This window comes from Vanacampus margaritifer, chromosome 7 (assembly GCF_051991255.1).
Source record: "Vanacampus margaritifer isolate UIUO_Vmar chromosome 7, RoL_Vmar_1.0, whole genome shotgun sequence".
NCBI classification, from domain to species: Eukaryota; Metazoa; Chordata; class Actinopteri; order Syngnathiformes; family Syngnathidae; genus Vanacampus; species Vanacampus margaritifer.
The window spans coordinates 7,414,539-7,428,866 of record NC_135438.1 but is presented as its reverse complement, the minus strand read 5'-3'; the positions used below and the strand labels follow the sequence as shown (position 1 = coordinate 7,428,866).

Genomic DNA, 14,328 nt, shown 5'->3' with positions numbered 1-14,328 from the left:
CCTTCGTGTGACGTCTTTGTGGCGGGTGCAACATTTTTTTTTTTCTTTTCTGCTCTCTTGTTCAGTGTTGTTTGAAAAGTCAACCAAACGTAAACATGCCACATAGTTTATGGTTGATGGCAGCAGATTATTGCTTTGAATATGAAATCTTCATAACAGCAGGCATGTCAGGTTAAATTTGCCGATGCGAAACGAACAATTTATTATTTTAATGAATCTTTTGATGACTTCTCAGTATTTCGAATCAAATCAACAGGTGGCAGGCTTGTTTGACGAGGGTGACGTTTCCTGTTGCGGCTTTTATGTTTGCTGGCGTGCTATGATTGAATAAAAGTACAACTAAATATAGCACTCGGCGGGAAGGCAAGCTGGAAGTGCCGAAAAAAAAAGCGGCCTATTGTGAAATGACTAATGGCGCATAATTGACATATTGATTCATCTCTTTTTTTTCACGCTTAATATTGGATTGCAAGTAACTTCACCCCCCCCCCCCCCCTTTCTATTCGCAGTGTGCTGTTTTGTGGTCCACAAACGCTGTCATGAATTCGTCACCTTTTCCTGTCCGGGCGCCGACAAGGGTCCCGCCTCCGACGTAAGTCAATCAAATGCAAACTAAAGCCAAATATTTTGATACATATAATGGTACCTTGACTAATGAGTGGCCCTACTTTTTGAGAGTTTTGGGTTGACAGCCGTCACGTGGTTGCCCCCCCCCCCCCCCCAAAAAAAAGCTTTTATTCAAAGTTTTGGCTCAACAGCTTACTGGTTCTGGAATGGCTTCTTTGATTGACTTCTCCATTTGTTAATTTGCTCACTCACAAAAAAATTAACAGTCTCTTTAAGTTTATGGTTGGAAATAAATATTCGATCCCCGAGCAAAAACAAATTAGTATTTGGTGGACAAACCCCTCGTTGGCAAGCACAGCTATGAGAGGTTTCTTATGATTGGTCACCGTGTTCCAAAAGGGATTTTGGCCACTTCTTGAAATCTTTAAAGTTTCTTCATTATCGAAACTGGAGAATGACTAGGCCACACATTGGTGCTTCTTCTTGAGCCTTTGGCAGTATGGCAGTTTTGAGTCATTGACAAAATGGAAAAAAAAAAACGGTCTTTTAATGTCTTTGTAAGTGAGCAAAGTGACAAATTTAGCAGGGGATCAATTAACATTTATCTCCTCCCATTGTACATCAGACAATCAGTACGTTTACACAACCAGTTAAACATAACCTATTGACTTCTCTGGGAATTAATTTGGCCAAAGTTCATCCGCCTCAGCAACGCTAGGTGGCGACGTACCCGTTTTCAGCTTGATTAGCAGGGGACCTTTTCCTCTTGACCTGTTATGTCACATCAAATCGAGGTAAGCTGTGGAGAGCTCGTATCAAACTGGTACAATGCCACACAGTGAAATGGATGACCACTTGTTTCTAAAAATGCTCAGTGTCACTTCTTTTTGTTCTTCCCTCTCATATCATGTTTTTTTTTTTTTTTTTTTTTTTTATCTCAAAGACTTGGAAACATCTATAGTCATGTTTATACACGTAAGGGAAATTATATTTCTCAATCTGTATTTAATTTGGAAAAACACCTCTTCACCTGTTGACTAAAGGATTTAAATGTACAGTATTTCCGGTGTATAAATAAATAAATATATATATATATATATATATATATATATATTTTTTTTTTTTTTTTTTTTTGCTGCATGATAGAAATAATCAATTGCCAACTGCATTGTCTTTCAAGCGTTATATAAATTATCCACCGTTAATGCTGAAACATGAGCTTATAGTAAAAGGCTACTTAGTGTAGCCATAATTATTGAGTACATTGGGAGGCGATTAACAACATGGGTGGTTCTCTCTCATTCTGGGGGGTGTAATCTAAAAATTTAAGAGATGTGTTTTTTTTAATGTATGTCCTGTTTAAACAAGCTAGAGAAGTGTGTTAACATACAGTACTTTGTCAAAATAGAGTATTTGAACAAAATGACAGCAGTTATGTTGTTAGATAGGAGTTAGCTGACACTTTTCTAGCTAGGAAACATTTCAGGTGGTCGGAGTTAGCCCCCACTATCCTCTGTTTGAACTGGAATGGAAGAAGCTAGCTATTTCCTGTGCTAATCACAAGCTAACTTATTGGTCCGGTCATGACCAAAAAGTGTTATGCTTTTCTTTGACAAATGTGGGAATGAAATTGCGTTAAAATGTACAAAACAGTTCAATTTATCTTGCCTGGGAGCTCAACACCCATAAATCTCTGAGCCTAGAACATTCTAAATTAAAAGGTTTTCACACTGCGACAAAAGGTGCTAGCCACCAGCTAGCTTGCAAGCTAATAGGCTCCAGGAGATCCTCTCAGTTGGAGGATTGGGGGAGGGAACACATTTTCGGAGCTTAGGCAAAGCTAGCTCGCTAGCTAACAGCACACTGTCGTGGCAGTGAAAATGATGCTGATTGTTTTTCCTCTCTTTTCTCTCTTCTTAATATTAGTTTTTTCTTTTTCTATAACTCTTACAGTGTGTTTGTTCACTTACACTACAGCCCAAGACATTCTGGCTTTTTGTACCATTAGTTAAAGAGTCCGACCATTATTCATCCTGGGATGCTACATGTAGAAATGAGCTTTGTAATAATCAGTAACTTGCATTTGTGCCGCTAACGAAGGCACTTAAGTTTTTCTATAGCAGGGCAATAGCGACCCCGTTTTAGCCACGTCTGAGAAACGAGGAAAACGGAATTTAACGTGAAATATCTACAATTAGTTTACATTATAGTCATTTTCACTTAATAACCCTTATAATGACCGCTCCTTCTTTTTGACTTGTAAAGCCAATAAAAGCTCCACTCATAATTAAACATTTGGTGCTTATTAAAAGATTATCAGTGGACATCATGATTCAAATTCAAATCAAGTGTTACAACCTCAGGTTCCCATTCAAATGCGATGTTCACAAACTTCCCATTAACGTGCTGAGTGAGAGATCACGTTAAAGATTATTAACGAAGTTAGCCGTGTCAGCACTGGCTCTTGGTTTACACTCGCACACAAATTCGGCGCCCGTTTCCTGACAACGTGTTGACTCCACATCACATTCAGACTGTTAAAAGGGAAAATGTGCTGCCTGGCTGCTTCAAGTTAATGGGCCAATAGCTCAAGTGCGCACACACCAACGGAGTCATGCATCCGTCACTTTGGAGCCTCATCCGGCCATGACGTTTTATTCTAAATTGCTTCTGTTTTGTGTCTTAGCAGGATCCTCGCAGTAAACACAAATTTAAGGTGCACACATACTCCAGTCCGACCTTCTGTGACCATTGTGGCTCGCTCCTCTACGGCCTGATACACCAGGGCATGAAATGTGACCGTACGTACGCCTGCATATATATACTCTTTGTTCTTGTCCTCATTTCACAGGTTTGTGAAGTCTCAACTTCAATTTATTTACCCCCTCAGGCTAAATAAAATGGCCATCATTGAGACAGTAACCTTCTTTGGAGTTGGTCATTTTAATTTTTTTTCCTGCAAATTTTACCCTCACACCTTGATTAGTTCAGCAAAATCTATTTGGCAAATTCTGTTTGATGTATTTGAGGCACTCTAACACCATTTTTAACGTGGCCTAAAAAAAAAAAAGAGAGACATTGGCCAATCACTGTTTTTGTTTTACACTCTCAAGGGGGAAAAAAAACTTAATCATTGTGCTTTTAAGGAGTGCAATCTCTTGTCATGTTGGTGGACCTCTTTGGCCATTTATAAAGTGCATCTGAACAATTAGCCAAATGGGGTGTAGAATGTCACTTGAGGGACAAACGCTGCTGGGGAGTTTTACGTCAGAGTGCGCTGACATCTAGTGGACACCTTGAAACATCACAGCTGACTAGAAATAAGATCCGAAGTATGGAATTCCATTCAGTACTAATTGTACAATATTATATACCTCCTCATACGCCTAATTTTTGTTATTGATATTTATACAGCTTAACCAAGTAGAAGAATAGTGTAGTTAAGTAAAAAAAAAAAAAAAAAAAAGAAGTTAGACAGATTAATGATTTTATTTGCTAAATAATGATGATATCTTGCAGCTAAGAAAAAAAAAGAAAAGGGGGGGGGGGAACGCCATCTCAAGGAATAACATTATTCCTTAAACAATCCAAATACTTTTTATATAGAATTTAGGTATGAATTTCCCTTACAGTAAAAAAAAAAAAATCATTGTTACCAAAACAACACAACCTGATTATAAAAATGCGTCGTTGAGAAAGGTAATTGTTTGAATTATTTACACTTTTACCTCAACATGTATTTCATAATTATTTTAATTTTTTTTATTATAAATCAGTTGTGCAGTTTGTCTTCATAAAGCCCTTCAGCTTCTGTTTCACTGAATAGGAGTCTTATCTTTTCTATCCAAGGACTTGAAAAAAAAAAAATCACTTTTCTGTGCAAAATTAAATTTGCTAGAGATACAGATATGTGGTGGCACAGAGAACACTTTGTTTAACACGTGCACAAAGCTAATGAATGAACTTTTTTTTTTTTCTTAAACGTTACCTAATGTTTTTACTGAGCCTTCACTATACACTCAAAATGTCGGTCCGTGTTTTGTGTGTGTGTGTGTGTGTGTGCTGCCTTCAAGACTGCATGATGAACATCCACAAGCGCTGTGTGGCCAACGTCCCGAGCCTGTGCGGGACGGATCACACTGAGAGAAGAGGGCGCATCCAGATCTCGGCTCGGATCACCGAGGACACTCTGACCGTCACCAGTAAGCCGCTCCCCTGTGGTGGACAGAAACACTGACAATAAGGAAGTAGATGGACAGACAGACAGACAGACTGACGGACAGAAAGCACTTCCTCCACTTAAAAAGAGAGAGGGACTATACCCGAGAGAGACCAAAACTGGAAAGTCCATTAGCTGATCAATAATCCCAACGATCGGCCCACATGGCCTGTTGGACATTTGTCCACGTGCCACATTTGTCTCTCGCAGACAGCTCTGCATTGATTATGGAGCACAAGCTAAATTGTTGTTAAGTGTTGTCGAATGCAGCCAGGGATATTTAGAGCAGAGAGTTTTGAGCATTTTAAATACCGCATGCTAAATGTTCGGTCTTCCTCTGTCCTGTACGTGTCCTCTCACAGTCAAAGAGGCCAAGAACTTGGTCCCAATGGATCCCAACGGCCTGTCCGACCCTTACGTGAAGCTCAAGCTGATCCCTGACCCCAAGAGTGAGAGCAAGCAGAAGACCAAGACCATGAAATGTTGCCTAAACCCCACATGGAACGAGACCTTCACTTTGTGAGACATCTTCATCTCTATACTGTACAACAGAAAAATTACGTTTTTATTTTTTTACGCTCATTTAGTTTAACGGGGAAATCAACCCCAAAAATATTTCTTAATAATAAAATGTTCTATGCAGCTCCACTAGTCTAAATACGGTATTCTGGTTATTATTACATTTGTGGAATATGAGTTGTGAAGCAAAATCCAGCTGTTTTTACCCATCTCATGGGGCGGCCATTTTGGTACTTGCTGTCGATTGAAGATGACATCACAGTTGCTCAGGTCTTGGGTAACAACCAATCACAGCGCAGCTTCAGAAAACAGGTGAGCTGTGGTTGGTCGCTGCCTGAGCCCAAATGGCCGCCCCCTGAGATGGGTAAAAAACTGGATTTTTTCTTCATAACTCATATTCCACAAATGTAATATTAATCAAAAATGTCTTGTTTAGACTTGTGAGGTCACATATAACATATTATTGTCAAAAAATGATCAAGGTTGTCTTCACTTTTAAGAAGTAACAGATTTGTTCCTCACTTTCTATTCTGTCATCTCCTCCCTCAGTAACCTTAAAGAAAGCGACAAGGACCGCCGTCTGTCTGTGGAGATCTGGGATTGGGACCTGACCAGCAGGAACGACTTCATGGGTTCTTTGTCCTTCGGGATCTCGGAGCTGCAGAAACAAGAGATAGACGGATGGTAAGATGGCCGAAGTGTGCGAGGTTGGCAAATTCTCTTGTTTACAGCGTTGTATTGACAAGTGTCCGACCTTGGCCCAAGGTTTAAGCTCCTGTCCCAGGAGGAAGGAGAATATTTTAATGTTCCCGTCCAGCCTGACGGTGAAGATGGCAATGAGGAGCTTCGGCAAAAGTTTGAAGTGAGTTAGGAATGTTACAATCTGTTTTGGTGTGTGCGTGTAGATTCTCGGTCGTAGTCGGATGGAGGCAAATAGACGCTTCGTGTTTGTTGAAGACGTTGCACTGTTGACTTAAAACACTTTTTCAGGTCTGAATTTTAGTTGTGGAGTCCCTAATGCTCTTCCATTCAATCTCTTGCTCTACAGAGGGCAAAAGTGGGTCCAGGGAAGCCGTCAGACTCCTCTTCCTCGTCGTCCGTCAGCAAGTATGACAGCAACGGCAATCAGGACCGTATCAAGCTCTCAGACTTCAACTTTATTATGGTTCTGGGAAAGGGCAGCTTTGGCAAGGTACATCATTTAAACCCCAAAACGTGTAAATATGTTTTTTAATACTTTGTCCTTCACTCCCAAAAGCGTATTAATACGTCTTTTCAGGGTTTTTTTTTATGCAAGAGCATACAGAAGGCTTTGATGCGGCTTCTAACATTAAGAGGTGGCTTAAAGCAATGGTAGTTATTACAATAAACGGACAGCAGGTGGCAGCAGAGTATAAGAGATCGGCCAGGGCCATGTCGTAACAAGCTCTTTTTACCAGTGTTTTCAACAGGAATGTGAATAATGATGAAACTTAGCTATATTCTAATGCTAATTACTGCAAAACAGAAACAGATACAAAGGTACTTTTTTTCTGATGAAAGAAGAGACTCCAATCTTTCTTTTGGCGGGTTCCGGGTTTTTATAGCAATAGAACACAATATTCGGTGGGCCTTGCAAAATCATTCAAAATCTAGTAAAACAGCCGGGAGCGAAGGGGGTTGCTTCAGTGAAAATGGCTGGGCGTGACTGAGTTAATAAAAGGACAACCTGAAATCTGAAGGAAAACTAACCTCTGAAACACATTTTCTGATCGTCTGACTTGCCGTGTAGGTGATGCTGGCTGAGAGGAAAGGTACGGACGAGTTGTACGCTGTGAAAATCCTGAAGAAAGACGTGGTGATCCAGGATGACGACGTGGAGTGCACCATGGTTGAGAAGCGGGTCCTCGCTCTTGCGGGGAAGCCGCCTTTCCTCACACAACTACATTCCTGTTTTCAGACTATGGTAGGACACAATGTTAGTAATAAGCTCACCGTCGTTGGTCGTGGGTAACTGATGTTCTTCAAACCTCTAGGACCGACTCTATTTTGTGATGGAGTATATTAACGGAGGGGACCTAATGTACCAGATCCAACAGGTCGGGAAGTTTAAGGAGCCTCATGCAGTGTGAGTTTCCAATGGGATGTTGCGCGTAAAGATAATTTGTGTTTTCACTCTCTTTATGCACTACACTGTGTCAGCAAGTCGACAACATCACAAAGCAACCAAGTGTGTGCTGCTGATAAGGAGCTAACGCTAATCTGTGCGTCCAGCTCTGCTTAGCTGTTTGCTTAGCAGGAGTGTGGCACCCAAGGGCAAGATAGTGCCACTTGAAAGTGGCTCTGGATCTTATGCCATGAAGCTGATTATGTGATGGGCCGACAGACTCGATGCGGTGGCGGTTATTATGTTAATTACCCTCACTGTTATGCAACAGTTTGGTGCAAGTGCCGAATCGCCGCAGGCAATTTTTTAAAAATCAGCATATAAAAAAACGACCTGGTTGTTTAATTTCATGCATTCCAGAGGCCTTACTATAAACTTAGAAAAATAGTCAATTTTCTGTATGTTTAATTTTGTAGTTGTGTGATATAACGATAGTGGAAATACGATATGAAACGCCTATTGTAAAGTATAACGGACGGTACGTTTTTTTTTTTTAAGTTTATGGGGTTATGATTATTATTAACAAAAGCAATGAGGAGATGCTCTCACTAGATTTTGCAGAAAGATCAAACCTGACCTCTGAAAAATACTATATCAACATGAATATACATAATAATCATAAATATACATAAAAAATAATAATTGTATATTCAGTAGGCTATTCAATTTCAGTGTCCTAAAAACCCAGCATCTCCCCCATAACAGAATGGTTCCATCCAACTTGTCATATGCCACCTAAAATCCCCTGTCAATCACTTGAAAACTTTATTTAAAATTCATTTAATTACTTCTTTTTGAGAACAGAGCTTTACTATAATCCCAAAAGATGACACTTCATGTTGATAATAATTTGTATGTGCACAAATCTTTATTTATAATTAAATTATTTTTCTCTTTCTTACTTAATTTTTTTTAGTTATCTTTTTTTTTTTTAAATTTCCAAATAGTTGAAGAGACCACATAAATACAAATAGAGTTATTAAATTGAATAAATCAGACAATGATGGCAGAGCACTCAGTTTTAAGTCTTATTTTTTTCCCCAATCAGAAATGCTTTGCGCTGGTTAGAGGGTACTTTGCTAAAAAAATAAAAATAAAAAATTCCAGGGGGAATAAAGGTTGAGAAGCACTGATATAGTGGAAACATGACAAAAGTACTCCTCAGTTAGCATACCATACACACTACTACTGCATCATATTAATACGCAAGCATTGGGGGAAAAAACATGTCTCCGTTTTTCAGGTTCTACGCAGCCGAGATCGCCACAGGCCTCTTCTTCCTCCACTCCAAAGGGATTGTGTATCGGTGAGTGTTTGCAAACTGATAACGGCGCGCTTGTTCACAATCCTCCTAGAACCGTAGTATGTACTTATCACCTGCAAGTTTGTCCGTAGGGATCTGAAGCTGGACAACGTGATGCTAGACTCCGAAGGCCACATAAAGATCGCCGACTTCGGCATGTGCAAAGAGAATATGTGTGATGGCGTGACCACCAAGACGTTTTGCGGAACACCAGACTACATTGCCCCTGAGGTCGGTTTACATTCCTCACTTTTATTTTTTTTGTTACCTCTTTGAATGCGACTCACCCCTTTGTGCATTCCAGATCATTGCCTACCAGCCTTACGGGAAGTCTGTCGACTGGTGGGCCTTTGGAGTGCTGCTATATGAAATGCTTGCAGGGCAGGTTGGAATCTCAAATTTGTTTTGCCAAATTTCACACGGCGGCAACGAGAATGCTTACAAAGTATGTTGATGTTGGATGTCCAGCCGCCTTTTGACGGGGAGGATGAAGATGAGTTGTTCCAGTCGATCATGGAGCATCACGTCTCGTACCCGAAGTCCATGTCCAAAGAAGCTGTCGCCATCTGCAAGGGGGTGAGACCACGTTTGCATAAAAAGCCTTCTATAAGTCACGCTCAAAAAATGTATTTAAAGGCATAGCAATGCAGTCATGTCTAAACTGCTGGCAACAAAAGTGAGAACATCCCTAAGTGAAAATGACCAAATAACATTCATTATGTTACAGTCCATCCAGTTGGGTCAAAAGTAACCCAATTATGGACCGATCCACTTTATGGGTCAATTTGACCCAACTTTCTGGGTTGTTATATACGAAATGACCCAAGTAAAGGATCTTGACCAATATTTATGAGTTGTTTTACACTAAAAGACCCATTTCTTGGCTCAAAGAATGGGGTCATATTAACACAAGTAGATGATCAGTCCATTCTTGACCCATAGGTTACTACTATTTATTATTTTAAGAAGCAATGAGAAGGTTACTTTTCAAAATATTTTCCCTTTGACTCATTCATTGCCATTGACGGCTATAGACGTCAAAAAATTATTTTAACTATTTCTATTAGTTTAAAAATGTTTCCACTTTTGTTAACAAGAGTATGAAAACCTAGAAAAAAATATTGTAGATTTAGAACAAATATAAAATTTGTGTTTAATCGTGAGTTAACTTGTGAAGTTATAATTAAGTTATAATCGCCTGACGCCCCTAATTTTTAATAATGTTTTCTTTTAATAAAAAATAATAATTTTAAAATGTATTTTTATTTTTAATAATCGCTTTTTATTTTTAAAGAAAATATTATTAAAAATTAGGGGGCATCAGGCGATTATTATTATTTTTTTTTGATCGCATGACTTCACTAGTTAACTCACGATTAATCGCAAATGTTATATACTGTTCTAATACAACAACAAAAAATTCTAGGGTTTCGTACTCTTGTTAACAAAAGTGGGGAAAAAAATGTTAAACTAATAGAAATAGTTCAAATGAATTTTTGACGTCTCTAGCTGTCAATGGCAGTGAATGAGTTAATATAGCCGTACACATACACGACACACCTTTGATACGTTTCTGTGTAATGTCTAGCTGATGACCAAGCACCCGGGGAAGCGTCTGGGCTGCGGTCCCGAGGGCGAGCGGGACATTAAGGAGCACGCCTTCTTCCGATACATCGACTGGGAAAAACTGGAGAACAAAGAGGTCCAGCCGCCGTTCAAGCCAAAATCTGTGAGTATGCCCCCGTGTATGATATAAGTAGACACACCCTGGCTGTTTACAGCGGTGGGAATGATTGACACACAACACACACAAGTGGGTAATTATGTGAGGTAAGTCGGTTCATTCCCTGCACCCGATCATCACCCTGCCGACGACTCACCAGTATAGACCAATGGAAATCCACAGTCCACAAGCTGTGCGATTTCATTGGTCGATGCCATGTTTGCGTTTTCTCTTTTTTTTGGATTGCATCCAGGGTTATAATAGTTTGGGAGTTTTCATTATATTGTACTAGTTAGTTTATATTTTGTTTTGTTATTTTCAGTCAGTTATTCAGTTAAATGTTTTCTAAAATATGTTATGTAAATATATATATATATATATTTAATGGGAGTATTTGTAGACGCCTTCTTAAAATAATTGCCTAAGACATTTTTTTCCCAGATTTTTCAGGAAACACAAAAAAATTAACCATCATGATGATTTAGGCAAAAAAAGCACACAAAAAAATGGCAATTATTTTAAGAGGGTGACTATATGTAAGTTGGAAAAAAAAGTCACTAGCTATAGTGCAATAAAGTAAAAATAAAATTCTAAAAACATAAAAGTAAAATACATGTCAGAGGATTCTTTTTTTCTTGTTACACTAAAATAAATAAGTTTAAAATGAACACTGAAAGCTCATGTATGACATTGGCAGACAAAAATGGCTTTTCACTGCAGTTTTAGCTTTATAAATGTGAGATGTATTTTCAGTTAGTTTTCTTTTTAATATTTTCATTTTTATTTTACTTTGTAAACATTTTTTTCCCAAATTTTCTTTTAGTTTTTAATATTTTTATTTTCTTTTCTTTTATGAACGAAAATTTAAAAAAAATTCCAATTCAACTTTTAGTCATTCAATTAGTTTTGTTTAACTATAATAACCTTGGTTGCATCACTCATCACGCTCACTCCCATCCCTCCATTTTCTCTCCCTCTTTTCTCCCCTCTTCCACGGCAGTGCGGGCGTGACGCCGAGAACTTTGACCGCTTTTTCACACGCCACCCCCCAGAGCTGACCCCCCCAGATAAGGAGCTTATAGCCAACTTGGACCAGGAAGAATTCCACGGCTTCACATTTGTTAACCCGGAGTACCCTCACTGACCGTGCTGCACGCACACACACGCGCACAATACGCGCATCAGTGCAATAGTGAGACAGAAGTCACAATCGTGTGCGTATCAAGGCTGCGTTATGAAAGGAAGTTGGACATTTTGGGGGTAAATGAAGGGAAGTTTGACAAGCTTTCCTTTTGGGGAAAAAAAGGCGAACTATTCCTTTAACATCCTGATCGAAATAAGAGCAAGTAAGGCAAGTGTGGGGAAATATCACATTTTCTAGCATCAGTGCAGATCAGTCATTGAATGCCGCCACACGTTCAACTAAAATAGCATCTGCCATATTCATGCCGTCAGTGCTATTGATGAACAAATTTATTTCCTGTGTATGTGAAAAACCCACCAGTCGCCCCTCCTAGTATTGTTTGAATGCCGACTGGTGTCCCCCACACCAAATATTTCTGTTGAGTATAGGATTTTTTTTTTTTTGCTGACTAATAAGCGTGTAAAAGTAATCAATTACTGTAATTGGTTGTTACAAATGATGTCGAAATACGTCAATTCTTGATTTAATTGCGTCTTTAAACAATTGAGGCAAATTTTCTGTTGTCCCAAGATGGCAATGACGCCCGCTACATCCATGCAGACTCATCCGTGCTCAATAAAAAATGGCATTCAAACACAAGTTCTGAACAGTCAGAAAGACAAACATCCCATTTTTACAGATTAGTTAGGCATAAACACCAACATATTACAGTATAACAGCTAAACGAGAGGTCGGAGAGGTATTAAATGAACAATTTACTATTTATAGTTTGCACTACATTGGGTGGCATTATCATCTTAGTACTCTAAAGACCAAATATGGATCTTGTATGAAATGTGTTGGGCTGCCACAGTGCCAAATGAAAATCACCAAAATGCAGTCAAGCAATGTCACCCCCCACTACCATCTCCTTCCACACACAAAAAAAAAAAAAAAAAAATCAGCGTGTGCCAATTTCGTCAGTCGTCCATTTTACAAATGTGCATTAGAACAAATGACACAATAACCTCCTAAAAGTCTTCACCGTGACGAACAATGTGTCAAATCCACTTGGTTCACGTGACAGCTTTTGCCGTCGCGCCAATGAAGACCGTTTCGCACTTAACGCAATGGACGGTGACAACTTATGGACTACATAGAGGAGAAAAAAATGTAATGAATATATCAAATGTAATTGTTGTGGGTGAAAGAAAGAAGCTTCTATGAATTGTATTATTGTTCTGTATGACTGGAAAGTAATAATATACTCACTGGTGCCTACCAGGACACTTGTGCAGCGTCTGCCTTCTTACTGCTGTTGCACACTGACAACTAGAAAATGGAAAACATTTGGAAGTCATCCATTTATAGATCTACTGTAGATACAGAGGTGTTTGTTATCATTATACCATAGTTGCTTAGGTCATATTAAAACGTTTTCGGAAAACAAGAAAAAAAAAATTGCAACAAATTCAACACAAAGCAGTAGAATAAGTCCAATCTAATAAATGCCATGCCTTCATGAATCGCCATAACTAAATCAATTGACGGCTACTTTTTTCCAAGTGAAGTAAAAACAACAACAAACGATGGAATACTGTCACAGTAGACATCATAACATGCGCAATAGACGGGGGGCATCTGTACAGCTGACGGACACGAGCATTCGATTGGCCAACATTCAGCCGGAACTGAACTAGGACAGTGGTTCTCAAACTTTTCACATCAAGCCATCAAAAATATACTCTCTCGCTCTCCAAGGACTATTATAGCGACCGACATAAAAATACAGTAGCTAGGCCAAGTAACAGTTCGTCAAAAATGAGAGATTTTATTCATAAAAAAATAAATTTAAAAACAAATCAGTTGGGTAAAAAACAACACCATTATTGTCTCAAAATTGAGCGAGCAACTACTTGGGTCGTTTTGTGCAAAACAATCTCCCAAAATTCTAATGGCTCGATTCATTTTTTTTTTTTTTTTACCCAAATTGGGTGATTTTTTTAGAGTGGACTCTTGATCTGTTTTTAGAATTTACCTAAATAAAATTATACACTACATTAAATTAATGGACCTAAATGAATTCCTTCAAGATTTAATGCAAATATATTGTACTTCATATGGAACAAAAGGCCCCAAAAATTATTTTCAATTAGTTTTATGTGCACTCACGAGACTCACCTGTTTTCTGAGTTTGGTCACATAATGTTCACAATGCGAACCGAAGGGCACTTTGACGTCAAAAAAGTTCATTCATACCGCCGTAGCATTATGTACTGTTCGAACATTTGAGTGATACTTTCGCAAACCACTAGAGGGAGCCAATGTACCTCCATTGGTACGAGAATCACTGTAGTAGGCTAACAACACCCAGCGTCGCCCTCACGTATACTATACAACTAAGTGGTGAGTATGAGAAAGTTTTCTTCCTCACTTCAACCAGCCGCCAAGAGATGAGACAAAAGGAGGTAGGCAACGTGAACATTATTCTTTCATGTGCTCCGCTCACAGCTTCACCTCCTGCCCTGTTGTGGTATCTGTTTTATGGATCCTCGTCTGTATCGGAATGTTTCTCTCAGCCGCACAGGTTGTTTGTCTCAGGTCCGTACTGTTAAGTCAGAAGGTCCGTTTTTTTTTGTGTCATGTTTTTCAGGTTTGTTTGCACTGTGCGCTTGTTTTTGTCACATTGACCCCCAAAACCACTCAAGTATTCTCCACAAGTACTGAG

The 14,328-nt window shown here is 39.0% G+C and overlaps 1 protein-coding gene and 2 long non-coding RNA genes across 9 annotated transcripts in view; 1 reads left to right on the top strand and 2 right to left on the bottom strand.

Annotated features, from left to right (window-relative positions):
* LOC144054723 (protein kinase C beta type) overlaps positions 1 to 14,328 on the top strand; it is a 38,265-nt gene that overhangs the window by 12,926 nt on the left and 11,011 nt on the right. For 2 of the 5 annotated variants that reach the window (XR_013294703.1, XM_077569951.1), the window contains exons 3-16: positions 510 to 592; positions 3,254 to 3,368; positions 4,641 to 4,769; positions 5,149 to 5,305; positions 5,855 to 5,989; positions 6,071 to 6,167; positions 6,354 to 6,497; positions 7,077 to 7,250; positions 7,321 to 7,412; positions 8,695 to 8,757; positions 8,847 to 8,985; positions 9,059 to 9,139; positions 9,223 to 9,330; positions 10,343 to 10,483. Coding sequence is in view for 4 of the 5 variants with exons in the window: in XM_077569951.1 (XP_077426077.1) it covers positions 510 to 592; positions 3,254 to 3,368; positions 4,641 to 4,769; positions 5,149 to 5,305; positions 5,855 to 5,989; positions 6,071 to 6,167; positions 6,354 to 6,497; positions 7,077 to 7,250; positions 7,321 to 7,412; positions 8,695 to 8,757; positions 8,847 to 8,985; positions 9,059 to 9,139; positions 9,223 to 9,330; positions 10,343 to 10,483 (1,658 nt within the window). In the remaining variant the exon portion in view is untranslated. Of the gene's footprint in view, positions 1 to 509; positions 593 to 3,253; positions 3,369 to 4,640; positions 4,770 to 5,148; positions 5,306 to 5,854; positions 5,990 to 6,070; positions 6,168 to 6,353; positions 6,498 to 7,076; positions 7,251 to 7,320; positions 7,413 to 8,694; positions 8,758 to 8,846; positions 8,986 to 9,058; positions 9,140 to 9,222; positions 9,331 to 10,342; positions 10,484 to 11,477; positions 12,896 to 14,328 lie in introns of those variants that run through there. The other 3 variants (XM_077569953.1, XM_077569954.1, XM_077569952.1) reach the window with 3 other exon arrangements.
* On the bottom strand, positions 4,643 to 5,256 carry LOC144054732 (uncharacterized). Its single transcript, XR_013294708.1, has 3 exons — positions 5,099 to 5,256; positions 4,890 to 5,002; positions 4,643 to 4,782 (listed from the first exon to the last, which is right to left on the bottom strand). It is a non-coding gene; the product is annotated as an uncharacterized LOC144054732 (long non-coding RNA).
* Positions 12,877 to 14,328, bottom strand: part of LOC144054731 (uncharacterized) — a 44,116-nt gene continuing 42,664 nt past the window's right edge. For all 3 annotated transcript variants that reach the window (XR_013294706.1, XR_013294705.1, XR_013294707.1), the window contains one exon: positions 12,877 to 12,932. This is a non-coding gene — a long non-coding RNA (uncharacterized LOC144054731). The remainder of the gene's footprint in view (positions 12,933 to 14,328) is intronic.